The sequence below is a fragment of the Sapajus apella genome, unplaced genomic scaffold (genome assembly GCF_009761245.1).
Source record: "Sapajus apella isolate SASKATOON/1434 unplaced genomic scaffold, GSC_monkey_1.0 scaffold112, whole genome shotgun sequence".
Lineage (NCBI taxonomy): Eukaryota > Metazoa > Chordata > Mammalia > Primates > Cebidae > Sapajus > Sapajus apella.
The window spans coordinates 3,968,318-3,990,452 of NW_022437052.1; the positions used below are offsets into that span (position 1 = coordinate 3,968,318).

General features: G+C 58.8%; 1 protein-coding gene across 1 annotated transcript in view; it reads left to right on the forward strand.

Moving 5' to 3' along the window:
• Positions 1-2,671: 2,671 nt before the first annotated feature.
• Positions 2,672-22,135, forward strand: part of INTS1 (integrator complex subunit 1) — a 33,132-nt gene continuing 13,668 nt past the window's right edge. Inside the window, exons 1-24 of the mRNA XM_032259867.1 lie at positions 2,672-2,771; positions 3,092-3,190; positions 3,887-4,177; positions 7,038-7,234; positions 7,383-7,520; positions 7,793-7,952; positions 8,048-8,153; positions 8,243-8,429; positions 8,536-8,681; positions 8,801-8,942; positions 10,066-10,242; positions 10,894-11,002; positions 11,602-11,722; positions 12,092-12,169; positions 13,107-13,264; positions 13,866-13,962; positions 16,775-16,866; positions 17,070-17,130; positions 18,408-18,605; positions 18,932-19,061; positions 19,280-19,459; positions 19,545-19,694; positions 20,827-21,006; positions 21,124-21,228. Coding sequence (XP_032115758.1) covers positions 3,133-3,190; positions 3,887-4,177; positions 7,038-7,234; positions 7,383-7,520; positions 7,793-7,952; positions 8,048-8,153; positions 8,243-8,429; positions 8,536-8,681; positions 8,801-8,942; positions 10,066-10,242; positions 10,894-11,002; positions 11,602-11,722; positions 12,092-12,169; positions 13,107-13,264; positions 13,866-13,962; positions 16,775-16,866; positions 17,070-17,130; positions 18,408-18,605; positions 18,932-19,061; positions 19,280-19,459; positions 19,545-19,694; positions 20,827-21,006; positions 21,124-21,228 — 3,261 coding nt within the window. The 5' untranslated portion in view covers positions 2,672-2,771; positions 3,092-3,132. The remainder of the gene's footprint in view (positions 2,772-3,091; positions 3,191-3,886; positions 4,178-7,037; positions 7,235-7,382; positions 7,521-7,792; positions 7,953-8,047; positions 8,154-8,242; positions 8,430-8,535; positions 8,682-8,800; positions 8,943-10,065; positions 10,243-10,893; positions 11,003-11,601; positions 11,723-12,091; positions 12,170-13,106; positions 13,265-13,865; positions 13,963-16,774; positions 16,867-17,069; positions 17,131-18,407; positions 18,606-18,931; positions 19,062-19,279; positions 19,460-19,544; positions 19,695-20,826; positions 21,007-21,123; positions 21,229-22,135) is intronic.

The window sequence follows — 22,135 nt, forward strand, 5'->3', positions numbered from 1 at the left end:
GGTGGGGGAGTGGGAGGAGGAAGAAGAGGGGAAAGAGAAGGAGGAGGAAGAGAAGGGAGAAGCGGTGGGCAAGGTTGACTCCTGAGTTTGTAGAGAAAGAGAAGGATGGGGAGGAGGAAGAGGAGGAGGAAGAGAAGGGGGGAGGTGGTCAAGATTGACCCCTGAGTTTGTAGTGAAAGAGGAGGAAGAGGAGGAGGAAGAGAAGGGAGAGGAAGAGGTCAAGGTTGACTCCTGAGTTTTTTGAGAAAAAGGAAGAGGGGAGGAGGGGGAGGGAGAGGGAGGGGAGAGAGAAAGGGGAGGAGGGAGAGGAGGGGAGGAGGGGGAGGGAGAGGAGGGGAGGAGGGGGAGGGAGGGAGGAGAGGGGAAGTGAGAGGTCAAGGGGAGGGGGAGGAGAAGGAGGGGGAAGAGGGGGATGGGGAGGAGGTCGTCAAGGTCGACCCTGAGGCTCTGGCCTGGGCCCGGGTGAGGGCATTTGCCGGAGGCACAGGCCCCACATGCAGGGGCAACGATGCTGGTCAGAGGTGAGGGGAGACAGGTGGCCGGCGGAGGAAGTTCTGCGCAGGCTGCTCCTGTTCAGGAGAGAGGAGGAGGAAGCGTGACCTCATCGGATCTCCGCTCCACCTTAGAGAGTTACCCTGAGGGACAGATTGAGACATGGCGGATGGACGAAGTTGCACAGCCCCCCTGCCAGGGCCTCAGGGATCCTTGTCTTACCGGCCTCTTCTCCCACGGGCACCATGGACATTTCCTTCCGGCCTCGCTGCCCACACAGGGCCCTGGAGCCCCTGGGGTCATGCGGGGACCCAGCTGATGCCTGCAGCAGTGGGAAGAGACCTTGGCTGGTCACACAGCAGCTCTCAGGCTGCAGCCTGGGGCCAGGAGCCTCCTGAGGCCACATCCGAATGGCCACACCCAACTTCAGGGGCACAGGGAGACCATCTCCTCCTTGCCGTCCCTGGAGGGGGAGGTGGGGGACGCTGGGCAAGGGACACCTAGGCCTCCCTCGGTGGCAGTGCAGGGTTCCAGTCAGTGCCCTGCTGGGAACAGAGATCTGAGATATGGTGAAGTGGCAAAAGCCAGGTGCAGAAAAGAGGAGCCATGTGCTTGCTACCTGCAGGGTGAAGAGGCAGAGGGAGGCACATGGGTGGGGGCTGTCTGAACGCGCATGGGAAGATGAACACAAATCAGAACAGAGGCTGACTCCAGGGGACAGACTGGTGGCTCAGGGGTTCAGGGAGACCTTTGACCCTTTGGATGATCCTTTTTTTAAGACAGGGTCTCACTCTGTTGCCCAGGCTGGAGTGTAGTGACACCATGATAGTTCACTGCAGCGCTGACCTACCAGGCTGAAGAGATCCTACTACCTCAGCCTCCTGAGTAGCTGGGACCCTAGGTGTGCACCAGCATGCCTGGCTAATTTATCTTTGATTTTTTTGTATAGATGAGGTCTCACTATGTTGCCCACGCCGGTCTTTGACTCCTAGGTTCAAGTGGTCCTTCCACTTTGGCCTCCCAAAGGACTGGGATTAGAGGTTCACACCACGATGCCCAGCTAATTTTAATTTTAATTTTGTAGAGATGGGGTCTTGCTATGTTGCCCAGGCTGGTCTTGAACTCAAGTGATCCTCCTGCCAAGCTTGGCATCCCAAAGTGCTGAGATTACAGGCGTGAGCACCGCACTCGGCAACTGTATGATCTTTTGTGTCTTTTGATTTTTGCTCCCATCAGTGTTTCATCTATTTAAAAAAAGTAAAAGATGGGGAGCAGGCTCGGTGGCTCACACCTACAATCCCAGCACTTTGGGAGATAGAGGAAGGCAGATCACCTGCGGTCAGGAGTTTGAGACCAGCCTGGCTAACATGGTGAAACCCTGTCTCTACTGAAAAATACAAAAAAATTAGTCGGGCATGGTGGTGGGCCCCTATAATCCCAGCTACTCGAGAGGCTGAGGCAGGAGAATCACTTGAACCTGGAGGTGGAGTTTCCAGTGATCCGAGATCCCACCCCTGCACTCCAGCCTGGGCCAAGACTCCGTCTCAAAAAAAAAAAAAAAAAAAAAAAAAAAAAGGGCCGGGCGTGGTGGCTCATGCCTGTAATCTAAACACTTTGGAGGCCAAGGCGGGTGGATCACCTGAGGTCGGGAGTTCAAGACCAGCCTGACCAATATGGTGAAACCCCGTTTTTTTTTTCTTTTTTTAAAAAAGAAAAAAATTATATATATATAAAAAAAGAGGATGAACTTTGTGGAAAAGAATTCTATCTCAATAAGGCCATTATTATTATCATTATTTGAGACGGAGTCTCTAACCGGGGCCCCCCCGGACTGCGCGCCCTCCCCAGTGCCTGTGCCCCGGCTGCCCCCATTCCTTCCCCTGGGACATGCAGAACTTTCCACTTGACACCTCCGGGGATCCCTGACGCCACACCTCCCGCTGTGCGTCTTCGAGTGTGTCCCTTCGCAAGGCCAGCCCCACCTGCGCATGGGGAGGAGTCTGGCGCCCGCCCCGCGCCACGGACCCACCTGGACCGGACCACTTGCACGCGGCGCCGGCCAGTCCGCCTCCCGCCACCAGGGGGCGCTCCAGGCACCAGACCGGCGCCGCGGGTCTCGCGCCCGTCCCCTGGTCCGGGTTCCTGCCGCGCTGTTTTGCTTCCGGTTGTTTCGGAAGTCGGGTCCTCAGGCGCGGCGAGATCAATTTCCGGTTCCGGGGTGGCGGGGTGGCGGGGTGGTGGGGTGGCTGTGGCCGGGCTCCCGTCGCGATGGGTCTGAAGTAAGTGGGCTGCGGCCTGGCCGCTCCCTCATTGCGGGGCGAGCACCTGATTCTCTCGATCCCCCTCCGGGCCTCGGGGCTGTCCCTCCTGGTTCTGCCGCCCCCAGCTCAGTGTCTGCGCCGCCTGCTGCGGCCTGACTGAACCGCTCCCGGGCGGCTTGAAGACGGGGTCCCTGCAGCTTCTGCAGCATCGCCCCGCCTGGCAGGCACGGGACCACTGTCTCTGGGTCCCAGGCCCAGGCCCCATGCGGTAGGGAAGCAAATGAGTGAGCGAGCAAGCGAATGAATGAATGAATGACCGCGCGCTGACTCCTCCTCAGGTGACGCCGCAGCCACCGGGAACCGCGAGGGACGGGGCAGGATGAACCGGGCCAAGCCCACCACTGTGCGCCGGCCCAGCGCCGCGGCCAAACCCTCAGGTGCGTCGCCCTCCCCGCTCTGCAGCCGCGGGTCTTTGGGGTTCTCAGCTGCCGTGAAACCTGCCTTCGGCCAGGGTGTTCCGCAGCCGCGGCTGTTTCCAGGAATTGGGTCTGGAAACACTACCCTCGGCCCTCAGCGGCTCTGGGAGTCCCTGGGAGGCTCGGGACAGCGGCGACTTTCTCCGGGATTCTAGTGATCTCGTTTCAGGCTGCCGACAGTATTGGAAGGGTGTCGTGGAAGGGGTTCCCTAGGCGGGAGGCGGGAGGCGGAAGGCAGCACAGGATAGCGTTAAGAGCGAGGGGTCTGCAGCCAGACTGTCGGCTCAGATCCTCCGGGCTTTGCCACTCACCTGCTGTGTGACGCTGGGCACATCGCTTAACCTCTCTGTGTCCCCTTCTCCCCTGTAAAATAAGAGTAATCGCACCTATTGCGGAAGCTGGGCGGGACTAAGCACACTGACTGGAATAGGCTAGAGATGGCCCGGTTTGTGGTTAGCACTGGGTAACTGTACGCTGCCACCTGTTCCCATCCTGCCGGTGGCAGCTCTGCTGTTGGCTGCTAAGTGACCTCTGGCTTCTTCCTTGCCTCCTCTGACCCTTGTTTAATCCCCTCTGAGATAACAGGAGGGTGGAGTCAGGCTTTTTCCACCTTGGGTGTTGTGAACGCAGCAGGTTTTCTCTCTCCCTTCCCTGCAGGGCACCCTCCCCCAGGAGACTTCATTGCTCTGGGCTCAAAGGGTCAGGCCAATGAATCGAAAACAGCGTCCACCCTGCTGAAGCCAGCCCCTTCTGGCCTGCCTTCCGAGCGCAAGCGGGATGCGGCAGCTGCCTTGTCTGGGGCCTCGGCCCTGACCGGCCTCACCAAACGCCCCAAACTCTCCTCCACACCCCCACTGAGTGCCCTGGGGCGTCTGGCTGAGGCTGCAGTGGCAGAAAAACGAGCCATTTCTCCGTCGATTAAAGAACCATCTGTGGTGCCAATTGAAGGTAATGAGTCTCTGGACTTCGCCCCTCACTGCGTCCGTCCATCAGGTGTTCATGGAAGGCCGCCTCCTGGCCCAGCACCACCCATATGGCCAGGGTCCCCTGGGAGAGCGGATGTGTGTGACTTGTTCTTAGAAGTGCTCTCACATAGTTGCCTTTACCTCACGTGTGTTCTATGTCCTGGGCTGCTGGTGGCTGCCCTTTGAGAAGCCTGTCACAACCCTCTTCACTTGTTTGTCTCATGTATCTGTTGGGCACCCACTTTGTGACAGACACTGTCTGAGCCTAGGGGGTAAAGCGTGCGTGGTGACAGCCCAGGTGTGTATTCTTAAGGATGCACAGCCTGGTGCGTTCCTCTCTCATCCTGAACGGAGGTGATTGCACTTTGTTCCTCCTTCCCCCCTGGTTACCAACAGGGAAGAGTTGATCCCCTCCCTGCTTACAGTTGAAAAGCAGCAGAACAGTAGACATCAAGGGGAAATGTAAACTTCACCATGATCCTGTTGCTCTCAGAAACACCTTTCACTGTGTGTCTAGAATCACCCCTGCTTCTCTGCACCATTTTCCCAACGACTGTTTTTAAAGGCACCATGACTCCCTGGGGAGCCTCACTGGCAGCTGTCACACCACCCCAGCAAGCCTTGCTGTCTGCAGTGTTTTGTTTTTATGGGAGCATTTCTTTTGGATAATTTCTTTTGTATCAAAAAGAATAAGCATCCTGGTGACTTTGGTAGTGAGGTGTCTGTTCAAGCTACGCCACCCCTGGTTACTGAGTTTTGTGCTAGGCAGGGCCCAGGGGACTTGTGGGCTGTGGCCTTGCCCTCAGGGAGGGACCTGGGTGCTGCAGTGCAAGCCTATGAGTGAGTCTGGTGAAGGCTCAAAATATGGAGTCCCTGAGGGCCTGGAGGGAGGAGGCCTGGCAGGGAGTTGTGGTGTGAACGTGGGCCAGGAAACACGGGCAGGGTGATGAAGCTGGGGCAGGCAGGAAAGGGAGGTGCCAAGCAGAGAGTGGACTGTGCCCAGGGGATGGAGGCCTGGCCTGGCTTGGGCAGCACACGCTAGTGAGAGCCGAGGCTGGGCACTGCAGACAGTGTTTGTGCTGGATTCATTTGGCATCAGGGAGCCCTGGGGGCAAATGGCCCAGGAGGGCACAGATGAAGAACTGCTTTAGGAGGTCAAGCTTCAGACCTCCCATGCGAGGCCTGTCCCTGGGCAGCTCTCCAGGTGCTGGTGAGGATCGAAAGCGAAGACAGAGACCATAGGCTTCACCCTGGCCCGGGTTCTTGGCTGCCAGCTGCTCAGTTCTGTTCTGTTCTTTTCTTTCTTGGACCACTTCCTGTAGAAAGGAGATTTTGAAGGTGAAAGGAGATATGGTTATGAAAAGCATATTCTGTGTGGTAGATCACTGCAATATTAAATATTCTCAGCAAAATGGAGAGACAGTTGCGTCCAGCCATTTGTGGTACCTGTATTTGGAGTCCCTCCTAGGCCGCCCCCCTGTCCCACCTGCTTGTCTCAGGGCGTCAGGATTTTTCCTCAAAGTCTTAGCCTCAGGTGCAGTTAAGGTGGATCAGAACACCTCTTGTCCGCATGTGTGTGTGTATATGTATTTTTTAATTTATTTTGAGACAGAGTTTCTCTCTTGTTGCCCTGGCTGGAGTGCAGTGGCACAGTGGCTCACTGCAACCTCTGCCTCCCGGGTACAAGCAATTCCCCTGCTTCAGCCTTCTGAGCAGCTGGGATTACAGGCCTGCGCCACCATGCCCAGCTAATTTTGTAGTTTTTTTTAATAGAGGTTTATCCATGTTGGTCAGGCTGGTCTCAAACTCTGGGCCTCAGACAATCCACCTGCCTCAGCCTCCCAAAGTGCTGGGATTACAGGTGTGAGCCACCGCACCTGGCCTAGTTTTTTATTTTTTTGAGACAGAGTCTCACTCTATCACCCAGGCTGGAGTGCAATGGCATGATCTCAGCTCATTTCAACCTCCACCTCCTGGGTTCAGGTGATTCTCCTGCCTCAGTCTCCCAAGTAGCTGGAAGTACAGGCATGCACCACCATGCCCGGCTAATTTGTGTATTTTTAGTAGAGATGAGGTTTCACTATAAGTTGGCCAGGCTGGTCTCGAACTCCTGACCTCAGGTGATCCTCCCGCCTCAGCCTCCCAAAGTGCTGGGATTACAGGCGCGAGCCACCTCACCTGGGCATGTGTGGATATTTAAAAACACAGTACTGAAAAACTTTTGGGTCAAAGAAGAATCAGAATGAAAATTAGAAAACCTCCTCCAATTAAACAGAGGCAAGCACATTAGGAAAGGTATGTGCTGGCCCTGATACTCCTCGGAGGGTGAGGGAGGAGTAGATGCTTGTCTGGAGGTCGTGAGCTAAGCCCCCATGGAAAGAGGGAGGAAAAGTAGGGAGAAGGGCATGCTGGAGCCCGGAGCCGGGGCGGGTGTGGAGGAGTGGGCGGCTGTGCTGCAGTCCACAGTGAGAAAGGAGCTGCCAGGTGGAGCTGTGCTTTGCGAAAAGGGAGGCTGCAGTGGACCAGCTTACTGAGAAATGTCTGTCCGTGGCCTCCGGGGTAGTCATGCAGTCCTCCGTGGAGCCAGGCGGGAGCGGCTGGCAGGCCAGTGCTGAGGCCTTTGAGACCGCCTGTCTTTGTGTTGAGGAGACCATCTGCTCTGCGCCCTCAGGGGTGGGGTCCTTGTTTCCAGGACCCCCGCAGCTGACCCGGCCGGCCCAGTTTCTGTCCCTGGAGGGGCTGACCCTGAGCACCCTGGGTTCCTTGTGGTCTACCTTGTGTTGTGTGGCTTTGGGACAGCCCTGCCCAGGCCCCGCTCTGACTGTGCCGCCTGCTCTGGCCAGTGCTGCCCACGGTACTGCTGGACGAGATTGAGGCAGCCGAGCTGGAGGGCAATGACGACAGGATCGAGGGCGTGCTGTGCGGGGCCGTGAAGCAGCTGAAGGTCACCCGGGCCAAGCCCGACAGCACCCTCTACCTGAGCCTCATGTACCTGGCCAAGATCAAGCCCAATATCTTTGCCACCGAGGGCGTCATCGAGGTTTGACCTGGGCCCCTGGTGGGAGGCAGGCAGGGCCGGGGTGCTCAGCATTCCTCCTCACTTCCCTCTTAAGTGTCCTGCCTGTCCCATGCCAACTTTGCCTCTGGGGCCAGCAAGGCTCCCATGTGACATTCGCCCTGCCTGGCAGGCTCTGTGTAGTCTCCTGCGGCGGGATGCCTCCATCAACTTCAAGGCCAAGGGGAACAGCCTGGTGTCCGTGCTGGCCTGTAACCTCCTCATGGCTGCCTATGAGGAGGACGAGAACTGGCCCGAGATCTTCGTCAAGGTGAGTGGCCTCTCCCAGGGCTGGTGAGGTCGCAGCTCTGGTGATGAAGAGAGCAGAGCACCATGGGACAGGGCGGGGGTGGAAGTAAGGCAGAAGAAGTGTGTTCTCTCCAGAGGTCTGTGTCTGACAGCCCCAGCGGGTCACGGCGTGGTCCTCCTGCACACAGAAGCTGGAGAGGGCAGCCTGGGCGCTCAGTCCCTGGGCAGCAGGCGGGCCTTCCCCAGCCTGGTTGTCTGGCTGGGCTCAGGGCTGAGGGCATGGCTCCTGCACAGGTGTACATCGAGGATTCCCTGGGGGAGCGGATCTGGGTGGACAGCCCTCATTGCAAGACGTTCGTGGACAACATCCAGACGGCCTTCAACACCAGGATGCCCCCTAGGAGCGTGCTGCTGCAGGGGGAGGCAGGCCGAGGCGCGGGCGACCTGGGCGCAGGTAAGAAACATGGCTGGCTGGAGAGGGCAAGCGTCCAATCCCACAGCAGGGGAGGGATGGGAGGCACTGCATGGGGCACTCTCCATGGTCTGCAGGGAGCAGCCCGCACCCCTCCCTCACAGAGGAGGAGGACAGCCAGACAGAGTTGCTGATCGCGGAGGAGAAGCTGAGCCCGGAGCAGGAGGGCCAGCTCATGCCCAGGTAACTGCACGCCCATCTGGGCCTGGGGGTGGTGGGGGTGGGTGCCTCGGGGCCTCCTTCCTCCCTCCCCGCTCCCCCCTCTGGCCTAGGTATGAAGAGCTCGCGGAGAGCGTGGAGGAGTATGTCCTGGACATGCTGCGGGACCAGCTGAACCGGCGCCAGCCCATCGACAACGTCTCGAGGAACCTGCTGCGGCTCCTCACCTCCACCTGTGGCTACAAGGAGGTGCGGCTACTGGCCGTACAGAAGCTGGAGATGTGGTTGCAGAACCCTAAGGTTCGGGGCCGTCTGGGGTGGGGCAGGGCGGGCTCCATGTGGGTCACAGTGTGGCCTTCCCACCGAGGGTGGCTGTGAGTCCACAGCTCCCTCCTTGGCCCCGCAGCTGACCCGGCCGGCCCAGGACCTGCTGATGTCTGTCTGCATGAACTGCAACACGCACGGCTCCGAGGATATGGACGTTATCTCACACCTCATCAAGATCCGCCTCAAGCCCAAGGTCCTCCTCAACCACTTCATGCTGTGCATTAGGTGCGAGGCGAGTGGGCGTGGACACAGTGGGGGCGCAGGCGGAGCGGGGCACGTGGGTGGAGTGGGCACAGGGCCTGCCCTGCCTGCACCCTCACCACACTCCCGGCTTCCACACCCAGGGAGCTGCTGAGTGCGCACAAGGACAACCTGGGCACCACCATCAAGCTGGTGATCTTCAACGAGCTCTCGAGTGCCCGGAACCCGAACAACATGCAGGTCCTCTACACTGCACTGCAGCACAGCTCGGAGCTGGCACCCAAGGTAGGCCCAGGGACCCCGGCCTTGCCCTCCACACCGGAAGGGGGGCTCCGGGCTAGAGGGGCATGTGACGTCTAGAGAAGCCAACGGTTGGTGGTGCTTTGTGCGATAATGCTCCTGGGGCTCAGGAAAACGCTCTTGAAACCCTTGGGCGTGACGTTGAGCCATTTCTGGAGTGGGTGCAGCCACAGGTCCCAGCATCTTTCTCAGAAACTTCATGAAACTCAGTCCATTTAGGAGGGTGCCACACTGAGTCTAAAAAAGCCACCCAGGTTTCTAAGCTCAAACCTGCCTTTTTTAATTTTTCAAGCTCATTTCTGCCTTTGGATAATGAGGCTTTTTGTTTTAAAACTTTTTGTATAGACAGGGTCTTATGTTGCCCAGGCTGGCCTCAAAGTCCTGGGCTCAAGCAATCCTCCTGCCTCAGCTTCCCAAAGATAACTGGTATGACTCCCTGGGCCTGGCTCAGACCCACCTCCTGAATAGTGGATCCCCTGGTTAAGCAGGGGTCCCTGTAGCCCTGGGGACTGGCCTCTGGGTCCTGGCGGTAGGGACCCTCAGATTCCCGTGTCTCCTTTGAAGGGAGCCAGGGAAAGCTCCCGTCACCACCAGCACATTAGGCTTCCCAGTGGGCTCCACGACCTGTGAAACATGAGGGAGGCGCAGCCGGCTCTTAGCTGCAGACTCAGCCGTCCTCACAGTCCGGCGTTTTGAGACAAGACTGCAGCCTTTCAGATCCTGGGTGGTGGTCTTGGTTTTTTCTGTTCAGCCTGTGGTGGGAGCGGGCTGAGATGGCACGCACACTTCTATGGCTCTGCTGCCAGTGTCCGGTACCCCCAGCATCTGTCAATTAATTCTTTCCCTCATTTCACGAGGACCAACTCCCCATGTGCTAGTTGTCAAGAGGGGATTCCTTGATGTGGCCTCTGCTGGCCAAGGGCTGGCAGCCAGTGGAGCAAGGAGCACGCCACCCCGTGCCCTGCACTGTCTGAGATCCACTGTGGCACCCTCGGGCACTATATTCGGTTGTGCTATGGGAGGGAGCCAGGGCGCATGCTCCTGGAACAGGCCTGTGACGGGGACAGCACCGCCGGGCAGCCTCCCATGTGGCCTCTCTCTGCCCCAGTTCCTGGCCATGGTGTTTCAGGACCTGCTGACCAACAAGGATGATTACCTGCGGGCATCTCGGGCCCTGCTGCGGGAGATCATCAAGCAGACCAAGCACGAGATCAACTTCCAGGCCTTCTGCCTGGGGCTCATGCAGGAACGCAAGGAGCCGCAGTACCTGGACATGGAGTTCAAGGTGCCCAGCCTGGCCACCAGGCCGCCTTTCCCTCACGCGTCTTCAGCCCCCTCATCCTGGGTCCCATGCTCATTCCACCCCTTCGAGTGCCCTGGCTGAGCAGTGGGTACGGGGATGAGTGAGGCTGTCTGGGGCAACTCGTCCCAGAGGGCAGCATGGATTCCATCCTGTGTGAAGACCCAGGAGGGTTTACCAAGCGTGGGGGAACTGGCAACCCCTGAGCCAGATGGAATAGTTTGCAGCAGGAATGAGTAGGGAGGCAGCAGGAGTGGGGCTCGGGCTGCCTGGCTGGGTTGGAGACTGTGCGAGGGGTGCAGAGGGAGCTGGCACTGGAAGGCAGAGTGAGGGCGGATCACAGAGATTCCAGGTCTCTGCAGCTAACTCGCAGCCAGCCCGTGGGGGTGGCGTGTTGTGCGAACAGGGCTTTGTGGATCTCTGTTGGCTGAACCTCCCTCCCGTGGCCAGACTAGGACCTGCGGCCCACCAGCCCTGGTGCCCAAGACCTCCTGCCAGACCCCTCTCCTAGCTGGTCCCGGGCTCCCTCTCTGGATCCCTGCTTGTGTGCGTGTGTATGTGTGTATGCGCCACGTGGATATGAAGTGGGGCTCCCGGGTGGGCCATTCCGGATGCAGACCCTGTGCTGCCCTGCAGGAGCGCTTCGTTGTGCACATCACTGACATACTGGCCGTGTCCATGATGCTGGGCATCACAGCACAGGTGAAGGAGGCCGGCATCGCCTGGGACAAAGGAGAAAAGAGGAGTAAGGACGTGGGGGTGGCCCAGCCCTGCTCCGTGGGGATCTCGGGTCCAGGCTGGCAGTTGGTGGCCCTCCATGGCTGCACCATCCCCTGAGCACCCAGGAGGAGTGGTCTCACAGCATGGCCACCCAGGGTCGCGGAGCCTGGAAGCTGCCGTCCCTGTTTCTGTCCATCTGGACTTCACCCCAGCTGCAGGCTCAGGACTTGTTCACCCTGAGCACATCTTTTGTATGCTCCAGTTCTGGCCCAGCGTGGGGGCATTGTAGGCATCGTGGCCCCAGCCAAGGGCAAGAGGGGAGAGGGGAGGTGGTGTTCAGGACAGCCTGGGTGTTTGATCCTGGTTTTGCCATAAGGCTGGGCCGCAGAAACCCTCTAAGACGTTGACTGGAGCAAGTCACTCGAGACAGGAGAATTCCAGTCACCCACCCACTCATCAGAGTCACTCTGCTCTGCAGGGTGTTATTTCAGCCGGGAATGGTGCAGAAGCTGGGGATGACCCGAGTTACCCCCTCCCTCATGCCAGCCTTGAACTGGACCCCGAGGGGTGTCTGTAGCCTCTCACAGCCCACGGCTTTGGCCCTAAGTCGTGTGTCTGTTTCAGACCTGGAAGTGCTGCGCTCGTTCCAGAACCAGATCGCCGCCATCCAGCGGGACGCTGTCTGGTGGCTCCACACTGTGGTCCCCTCCATTAGCAAGCTCGCCCCCAAAGACTACGTGCACTGGTGCGGCCCGGGCCCCCACAGCCCACTAAGCTGGGATCAGCCAGGGCCCCTCACAGGAGCCTGTCCCATCCCTGTGGACAGCAGCAGCCTGTGTGCATTGAAACCTCCTATGGGGCCTCTGCCTTGGTGAGGGTGGGGCTGTCAGGCTGAGGCTGCGTTTCTCTGCAGCGATTTTGTAAAGGATTCTCAGTCACTGTCCAGCCTGGCAGCCCTGTGAATGGTCCCTGGGTTCTCTGGTCGTGCCGTGAAGAGGCGCTGACTTTGGGCACCAGGCAGCCCAGCCTCTGACCACTTGGGCCTGTGGGAGCGGGGTCCCTTTTGTCCCTGAGACCCATGTTGTGACTGATGACTCTTCTCTACCTGCCCCAGCCTGCACAAGGTGCTCTTCACCGAGCAGCCGGAGACCTACTACAAGTGGGACAACTGGCCACCTGAGAGTGACCGAAAGTGAGTGTGCTGCTGCCTGGGGCTCCTGCATGCTGGGAGGGCTGGTGTGGGTGCCGGGCAGGCTGGCGGGCTCCGGGAGGGCTGGGGTTGGGGGGTTGCAGGGTGGGGCTGGGCTGGCTGCAACAGGAAGAGACAGTGGGAGGTGGACTGCTGTTCTCATACTCACATTACCATCCTGTCCCTCCTCCACAACCCTGGGTACCACCCTTTTCCCACTCCCATGCTGGTGTCCCTGTGCCCCTCCAGGGATTCCACTGCCACATGTGTTCACAGGAATCCAGGCCCCAGCCGCAGCCTCCCCCAAACTCCTCCCAGGGTATCCATAGGCACCCCACCCTCCATGCAGTCCCAAAAGCGCCATCTGCCCCTGTTTCCCTCCAGACAGCCTCACACTGTCCTTCCTCAGCTGGCTGGCCTCACAGGTCTGACCCCCTTAAAGCCTCATGGGTGACCCCACAGGTTCTTGGCCAACACTCCTTTCCACGCCCGCTTGGGACTCCTGTTTGTCCATCCCACCCATCATGCCCTGGGCACTCCACTCACCTTCACTGCGGCCTTCTCGGTTAGGTTTTGGAGGTGTAGGCTCCATCTCTGCCATCTGGCTCCCAGCTCTTTGAGGGCAAGAACCATTCTGAGGCCTCTGTGGGGTGGCAGAGCCTCCCCTGTGGTGGCTGTAGGAACCAGTGACCGTGTGTAGCCCAGAAGGCCTAGGGCAGGGGTGGCCTCCCCTTCTCTCCCTGCCCAGGCGAGACCTAGAGCCGGGGCACCTGTCCTCCCAAGGGAGGCTGAGGGTGGAGGGGACAGGCTTATGGGAGGCAGCAGCAGCCCTCTGCCGCCAGTCCATGGGCTCTGTGTGGGGAGGCTGGCCTGTCCTTGGCCCCTCAGGTCCTGCAGGTGTGGGCAGCCCACACCAAGTCACGCCTCCACCACCCCACAGCTTCTTCCTGCGCCTGTGCTCGGAGGTCCCCATCCTGGAAGACACACTCATGCGCATCCTGGTCATTGGGCTGTCCCGGGAGCTCCCGCTTGGGCCCGCGGACGCCATGGAGCTCGCTGACCACCTGGTGAAGCGGGCCGCTGCCGTGCAGGCGGACGGTAAGGCTTCTCTAGGGGATGGCGCCTGCGCTGGGCTCTGCTGCCTTCACCCCTGCAGAAGGCCCGGCACTGGCACGCACTTCTGGGGTGCTCTGCAAAGCTACACTTCAGCTGGTTCCTGTGCCTTCTTCACATCCGGCCGTTGAGAATTCAGAGGCGAGCGTAGCTTTGGCAGTGATGTAGTCACTACCCGTTTTTGGAGTTTGTCCTAGAACTGGCACATTCTCGGTGTGATTTGGCCACGGCTGGATTTCCTGTCTGTCCCACCCTTTAGGAGCCCAGTAGAGTGATTGTAAACCCAGCACGCCTGTGTCTGAGGGTCACACTCTGCCCTGAGGCCTTGCAGGTCCCCCCCTCTTCACCTCCATACTCTCCCTTGGCCGTCTGCCTGCTCTCTAGACCCAGCTCAGGTGCCCCCGAGAGCAAAGTGCCCCGTTTCCCAATGAGAAGCTGTGTTCCCCCCAGCTCCGCTGCTCAGGCCCCATCCCAAGGCATCCCCCGCCCCACCCTGACACTGCCCAGGCAGGGCTGCGTCCCCTCACTGTCTGTGCCTGATGGTCTGTGAGTGGTCCCAGAACTCTTATGTCACTCTTGGTCTTAGATGTGGAGGTGCTGAAGGTGGGGAGGACCCAGCTGATCGATGCCGTTCTGAACCTGTGCACCTACCATCACCCTGAGAACATCCAGCTCCCGCCTGGGTAAGCCCGTGCCTGGCTCCCCACAGGTCCGCTCATGGCCTGTTCTGTAGAGACCAGTGAGGCCGTTGCAGGCCTTGACCAGCTCGGCCCAAGTCCCACTGTTACCTGGGTTCGAGTGAGCCATTTCTCCTTGTCTTCCTCGGTGTCTCCAACTCAGTCAGACTTTTTTCCCGTGTTTAACATGAACGTGCTTTATTTTTTACACAAGAGTGAGTTTATACTCTGTATTTCACGGCTTTATTGAGAGACAGTTCATGTGCATTTCATCTAAAATGTGCAATTCAGTGTTTTTAGGACATTCACAGGTTGTACAATTGTCATTGTAATTTAACTGTCGAGCCTTGTCTGGTCCCGAAGGAACCTTGTTCCCACCAGTTGTCACTCTGCATTCCTCCCCCTCAACCCACAGCAGCCTCACCTGCTGTCGCCTTCTGTAGAGTGGCCCTTGTGGGTGTTTTCTGTAAATAGCATCCTACAGGGCGTGGTCTTCTGCGACCTGCATCCTTCCCGGGGCATGCTGTTTCTAGGGTCGCCTATGCTGTAGTGTGAGGCAGCATCACAGTCCTCGTGGCTGAGGGCACCCCACTGTGCGGACAGAGCACGTCTGCTTCACCTGCTCCCCTTCTGATGGACAGCGCTGCTGTGAGGGTGTGTGTCTGAGTCAGTGTGGACGTGTCTTCAGTTCTCTTGAGTAGGTGGCTAGGAGTGGGGTTGCTGGGCCATGTGTTTAACTGAAGCTCTGTCAGACCCTCCCCAGCGGCTGCCACACCACGCGTCCCTGCTTACATCCCCAGTGCTGCACTAGGGTTCCAGGTCTCCATCCTCGCCTACACTCATGGCCCCTGTTTCTCAGCAGAGCCATCCTGCTGGGGTGAGGTGATATCGCATGTTGGTTTCGGTTTGCATTTTTCTTTTTCGTGAGGAACGGATTCTCACACTTGTCACCCAGGCTGGCGTGCATGGCACAGTCATGGCTTACTGCAGCCTCAACCTCCCTGGCTCAAGCGATCCTCCCGCCTCAGCCTCCTGTGTAGCTGGGACTACAGGCGTATGCCACTACGCCCAGCTAATATTTTTAGTACTTGCAGAGACGGGACCTCACTTTATTGCCCAGATTGTTTTCAAATCCCTGGGCTCAAGCAGTCCACCTGCCTTCAGGCCTCCTGAAGTGTTGGGGTTACAGGTGTGATGAGCCACTGCCCCTGGCCAGAAGTTTTCAATTTGAGCACGTGCAATTTATCTATTTTTCTTTGGTTTCTGTCCTTTTGTGTCCTATTTAAGAAACCATCACCTATTCCAGGGTCACAGAGATTGAATTCTATGTTTTCTATTGAGGGTTTTAGAGTCCTAGCTCTTACATTTGGGTCTTTGATCCATTGTTAGTTTTTTTAATGGTGTGAGGCTGGGATCTAGCTTCATTCTTCTGTGGGTGGACATCCAGCTGTCCCGGCAACATGTTGAAAGCCTGTCTTTCCCTGATGAGGTTTTCTTGGCTCCATGTCAGAAGTCACACCCATGTGGGTTCTGGACCCGCACTTCCATTCTGTAGACCCTCACGGGCAGCACAGAGGTCACCTTTGGGGAGGCCCGATCATCTTCCAGCTGCTGCTGCTGTGTGTGCTTTGATGTCGTACCTAGGATGCTGCCGGCTGGCCTAGGCTCCCAAAGCCCTCCTCTTGCATTTTCCTGAGAATGTTAGAGCTTGGTGCTCACTGTCTCTGGAGTCGGTCCTCCACTTTGTGTTTGGTGTTTGGTGTTGTTTCTGGTTGTCACAGCACCATTGTTGAGAGGGCTTTCCTGCTCCTTGGGCTATCTTGGCGCCCTGTCAGTGGTCTCTTGCGCCTAAGTATGAGGGCTGACCTCTGGACTCTTGCGTGTAGGCAAGAGGGTGGACTCTCGACTCAGCTCCATCCTGTCCGTCTGCATGTCTGTCATCTACAATTGCTGAGTTTTAAAATTGGGAAGTGCGTTTTCCAACTTTGTCCTTTGCCAAGATTGTTTTGGCTGTTCTGGGTCTTGCATTTCCATGTGAATTTCAGGGTCAGCTTGTCAGTGTCTGCAAAACAGCTGCCTGGGATGTTGCGGGGATAGTGTGGAATCCATGGGACAGTCTGGGGAGCGCCACCATGTCAGCAAGACCATACCCTGCGATCCATGCACGTTGGCAGGTTTCCGTTTATCCAAAGCTGTCACCCTTTCAGCAGTGTTTTGGAATTTTGATTGGATGAGCCTCATAATCCCGTGCTGGACCCGAGCCTTGTGTGCCCTCTGATGCCGCAGTTGGGGGCTTCTCCTGCCTCTCTCTCCTTTGGCACCCGCTGCCCACTCTGATTTCTGGGGTGGTCTTTCCCAATTGACAGCCTCTGCGCGTGGCTCCAGGCAGTGTCTCGATTCACATCTTCCTGGTAGCTAGGATCCGTTTCCTCACCTGAGAGACCTGTGCTTTCACTTAACCATATCATTAAAATTCCATCTCGATGGTTCCTGGGGCAGTGTCTAGTTACCCCAGGACAAGTAGAGGACAAGAATCATTGACACGTAATGAGCATTTATTATGTATCACTACCGCTCCCGTTTTACAGCTGAGAAACTGAGACTTAAAAAGGTAAGGACGGAGCTGGAGTCTGGGCCTGGACAGGGAGCCCAGAGGTGGGCTCACACATGTGCCTGGACAGGTGTCACTGGAGGGCAGTCTCAGGAGGAGCTGGGAAGCAGCACCATCCCTGCCCCCATACCCCAGCATCTGGCCTGGCCAATTCTTGGTGCCGAGCTTGGTGTGCTGGGCCTGAGTCGGGGCGCTCCTCCCTTCCAGGTACCAGCCTCCAAACCTCGCCATCTCCACCCTCTACTGGAAGGCCTGGCCCCTCCTGCTGGTCGTTGCCGCGTTCAACCCAGAGAACATCGGTGAGCTCCTGCTGGCTAGCCCACACGTGCTTGGCCCTGCTGGTCCTTTTGCTCTTGGGGCAGTTTGTCTGTTGGGACTTGGGATGAGCCTAGCTGGGGACGAGAGGAGGAGCTGGGAGAGGGTGGGGTCACATGCCTGGGGCAGGGGGCTACCTGGTGCCCAGGGGAGCCTGGCCAGCCTCGCACACCCTCTGGTTCCCTAGGCCTGGCTGCATGGGAGGAGTACCCGACCCTGAAGATGCTCATGGAGATGGTGATGACCAAGTGAGTTCACAATCTCCTTGGTGGGACCGGGGCCGGGTGCCCAGGGCCTCATCTCATTCTGCTGGGGCTGTCTCCCGCCTTGCTCTGTGTTCCCCGCTGTCTCCTGGGCCACGCTGCATCTGGCTTCTGTTGAACTCATGGACCTGAGCTCCTACACCTAAGCCTGGTGCACTGTGCTCTCTTCTCTTTCCCTTGCTGGGAGAGGGGGTGTGGATTGAGGCAGCATCACAGAGGCCAGCAGGGAGGTCCACAGGCCGTCCCAGCTCCTCCTGGGCAGTGAGCATGCTGCCGACTGGAGTGGGGACCGGGCAGGCTGGGGGTGGTGTGATGCTAGAGAACATGGCAAGAGAATTAGGCCAGAGATGGGCTGGACAGGATGGAGCTAGGCCCAGTTGGCCAGGGGGCTTTAACAGGACCCAGCGTGACCCTGCGTGGGATCAGCAGTGGGTGAGCCTCAGGAACAGTTCAGTGCAGGTGGGATGAGAGTTGGCACAGCCTGCCTGGGAGACGCCCAGGGCTCACCACAATGGCAGCATTGGTGCTCAGACAGGGTGAGGGCCAACGAGCTCCGGGGCCAGCATCCTGTCTCACCAGTGACAGCACCACACGAACGGCAATGACTGAGATGAAGTGGCACCTGAGGCTGTGACATCATAGGGACAGGGAGTGTGTGTGGCCCTGGTATTGTGGGGACCGGGCATGTGTATGCCCATGCATTGCAGGGAGTGGTGTGTATGTGTCCTGAGACGGGAGGCCCGGCTGCTCCCCTCCCACCTCTGAAGGAGCAGGCTGACTTTGGGGCCTTGGGAACAGGGCTCAGATGAGAGCAGCCATGGGGAGTTGGGTTTTGGAACACGTGAAAGCCACGTATGCTTCTGGAGGCAGAGTCTGCCCTGCAGGTCTGTCCCTGAATGGGGTGAGCAGAGCCTGCCTGGCTGTCATGCTGGGCTGTGCTCCCGGTGTGGGTGGTACGGATGGCATGGAAAGGAAGGAGGCCTGGCTCTGACGCCTCTGGGCTTGGCTCTGGTGAGGGCAGGTGTGTTGCCTGTGGACGATGAGGTAGTCGCTGGGTGGGCCTCTGGGCAACACTGTGGCTTCTCTCCGTGGTCTCAGCTCTGACAGCATTGTAGGTGGCCCGGGTGTCCTGTGCTCCTGACTGTGCTGTGCACCAGGCAGCCGCGGCCATAGCGGTTTTGACCCTCCTTGACCTGAGCGTGGTCCACTGGGAGCAAGCCCTTTATGGGGGCAGGGTGACACACTACCCCGTCTGGCCGCAGCAACTACTCCTACCCGCCGTGCACCCTGACGGATGAGGAGACCCGGACAGAGATGATGAACCGTGAGCTGCAGACCGCTCAGCGGGAAAAGCAGGAGATCCTGGCCTTCGAGGGGCACCTGGCAGCCGCATCCACCAAGCAGACCATCACTGAGAGCAGCAGCCTCCTCCTATCGCAGCTCACCAGCCTGGACCCCCAGTACGAAGCCCGAGCAGCCCCTCCCTGCACCTGCCATTGGGACTGGTGGGTGGTTGGTGTGGGTGGGACAGAGGCTGAAGAAGCTGGCAGAGCAGACCGGCAGACTCTAAAAGGCCCGTGGAGCCCCGTCCCCATGTCCCTGGCTTACTGCTGTCAGGCCAGGCCTTGGGCACATTGAGGTCAGGTCAGGACTGGTTGACAATCGTGGGCTGTCGGCTGCCCCTCAGAAGCACGGCTGGGAGGAGGGAGTGCTGCCTTTGCTGTGGTTCCTGGGAGGTGATCTGCTCTGGGCGTGCTGATGTATTGCATCCTCTGCGACCTTCAGGGGACCCCCCCCGGAGGCCTCCCCCTCATATCCTGGATCAAGTGAAAAGCCTCAACCAGTCCCTCCGCCTCGGGCACCTCTTGTGCCGGAGCCGAAACCCGGACTTCCTCCTCCACATCATCCAGCGGCAGGTGAGAGCTGCAGCTCCGGGAGGTAGAGATGGTGGTCTCAGGAGGCCTGGAACCTTCCAGAGGCCTCGGTGGCTGGAAGGGGGCAGGGCACACCTGGGTGTGGGGTCCATGAGCTGGCTGCCATGTGTGGCCCTCCCCAGCTACACGGTCACTAGGGGGCCTGGCAACAGGTGTTGGGTCCAGAAGATACTGAGCGGGGGTCACCATTGCCTGCCCAGGCCTCCTCGCAGTCCATGCCCTGGCTGGCCGACCTGGTGCAGTCCAGCGAGGGCTCCCTGGACGTGCTACCCGTGCAATGCCTGTGTGAGTTCCTGTTGCATGACGCTGTGGATGATGCTGCCTCTGGGGAGGAGGACGATGAGAGCGAGAGCAAGGAGCAGAAGGCTAAGAAGCGGCAGGTCAGGGCTGCCCACCGCCCCGCACCCCGCATCCCGCCTGCCTGGCCTACCACCTGCACTCCTGAGAGTCCCTTTGTCCCCACAGAGGCAGCAGAAGCAGCGGCAGCTGCTGGGCCGCCTGCAGGACCTGCTCCTGGGCCCGAAGGCTGACGAGCAGACCACATGTGAGGTGCTGGACTACTTCCTGCGGCGCCTTGGCTCTTCCCAGGTGGCCTCCCGTGTGCTGGCCATGAAGGTGAGGCTGCGGCGGGGCCCCCTGAGCACACACTTCATGTTTAAAATGAGTGGACTGGGGCCAGGTGTGGTGGCTCACACCTATATTCCAAGCACTTTGGAGGCTGAGGCAGGCGGATTGCCTGAGGTCGGGAGTTCAAGACCAGCCTGGCCAACATGGTGAAACCCCATCTTTACTGAAAATACAAAAAGTAGCCGGGCATGGTGGCCTCGGGCCCAGCTACTCAGGAGGCTGAGGCAGGAGACTTGCTTGTACCCAAGAGGTGGAGGTTGCAGTGAACTGAGATAGCACCATTGCACTCCAGCCTGGGCAACAAGAGCAAAACTCTGTCTCTAAATAAATAAATAAAATAAATTGAGTAGGCCAGGCGCAGTGATTTGCTGCTGTCCTCCCATCACTTTCGGAGGCCAAGGTGGGAGGATCACTTGAATCTAGGAGTTTGAGACCAGCCTGGGCAACAAAGGGAGACCCCATCTCTACAAAAACTTTAAAAATTAGCTGGGTGTGATAGTGTGTGCCTGTGGTCCCAGCTACTCGGGAAGCTGAGGTCGGAAGATCACTTGAGCCCAGGAGTTTGAAACCAGCCTGGGCAACATAGTGATACTCCATCTTTACAAAAAATTAAAGATCAAAAGAATTAGCTGGGTGTGGCAGCATGAACCATGGTCCCAGCCACTTGGGAGGCTGAGGTGGGAGAATCCCTTGAGCCCAGGAGGTTGAGGCTGCAGTGAGCTGTGATCAAACCACTGCACTCTAGCCTGGGCAACAGAATGAGACCATGCCTTGAAAAGTAAAGTGAAAATGAGTGTTCAGTTCAGCTGACTGTATTCTAAGTAACTTCCCCGTATAAGAGGGATGCGCTAGTGAAATGTGAAGGGGGCGCTGCTGCCTGCCCCATGCTTTCCTGCTGGTGACGGAAGAAGGTCCAGAGTGGTTTCATGAACTTGAACAGAAGAGGTTTACAGAAAGAGCCTGGTCTCCTTTTTCCCTTTTACCTGTGGCCTGTTCCCTGGGAAGCAAGCGCCACATTCTCCTTGGGGCTCTGAGGGCACCACACATGTGCTCCTGAGGCTTGGGTGAGACCTTGCCCATGCTGCTGCAAGCCAGCCCAGCTCACGTGTGTCCGCTGCAGGGTTTGTCGCTGGTGCTTTCGGAAGGCAGCCTGCGGGATGCAGAGGAGAAGGAGCCCCCCATGGAGGAGGACTCGGGGGACACGGATGTGCTGCAGGGCTACCAGTGGCTGCTACGCGACCTGCCCCGCCTGCCTCTGTTTGATAGCGTCAGGAGCACCACAGCCCTGGCCCTGCAGCAGGTGAGGAGCCTCGGGGGGAGGGACGAGAGAGCACCAGCCAGGGGCCAACGGGGAGTGGGGAGGGACGAGAGGGTCACAGCCCTGTCCTGGCACCGCTCAGACTGCTCTTCTCTCCAGGCAATCCACATGGAGACTGACCCCCAGACCATCAGCGCTTACCTGATCTACCTGTCCCAGCACACGCCTGTGGAGGAGCAGGCCCAGCACAGTGACCTGGCTTTGGTGAGGCGGCGGGGCCAGCCAGCATTGCGGCCCTGGGGAGGGGATGAGACTAGCCAGCAGTGTGGCCCTGGGGAGCGGACAGCGCCAGCACAGCCACCCAGCCCTGGGGAGGGGACAGGGCCAGCACAGAGACCCCACCATGGGGAGGGGGCAGGGACAGCACAGAGACCCCATCCTGGGGAGGGGGGCAGGGACAGCAGTGCGGTGCCCTGGGCTGGCAGCTTCTTGGGCCACAGGGAGGTGTCAAAGGTGGGAGGGCTGTCATGACTGCTGTGCTGGGGCCTCTGTGCCCCTGTGGCCACTTGTGCCCCTTCCTTAGTCACCACTCACTCCCTGGAGCCTTTCTCCCTGGAGTCTTTCTCCCCAGACCCTGAGGGTGCGAAGCCATGGGAGTGAGGGTGCCTTGGTCATAGCCGGGTAGAGTCTGAGCCATCATTCCCCTCCCCGTGCCAGGAGGGTTTTAGCTGTGGGCTCAGGTGGCTGGGCACCCACCCGCTGTCAGCATCTCTGCCTCACACACATGGCACTGAGGGCCGTGTGAACCCACAGCCTCCGGTCTTCTCTCCTGGCTGCTGTCCTCTACTGGGCTTCTCACTTTGCACTACTGTCGTCTTGTCCCCAACCTGCACTGTGATCTAGTGAAAGTTCATGGCCCGAGTCCTTGCGGCATGAGCAATGGGTAAATAGACAGTGGCTGCATCTGCTTTCAGGGCCGAGTCACTGTCCTGGCCGTGAGAGCCGCGTCCTCCCTGGAGAGTCCGACCAAGCCCTGCTCATTTCCCCTAGCGGCGTGCAGCTGAGTGAGGGTCTCTGGTCGTCTCCCCTGGTGGCCTGTGGCTGAGCAGGGGTCTGTGGTGCCGGGGCCCTGCTTAGGATCCCAGAGGGGGCATGCCAGCAATGAGGCTGC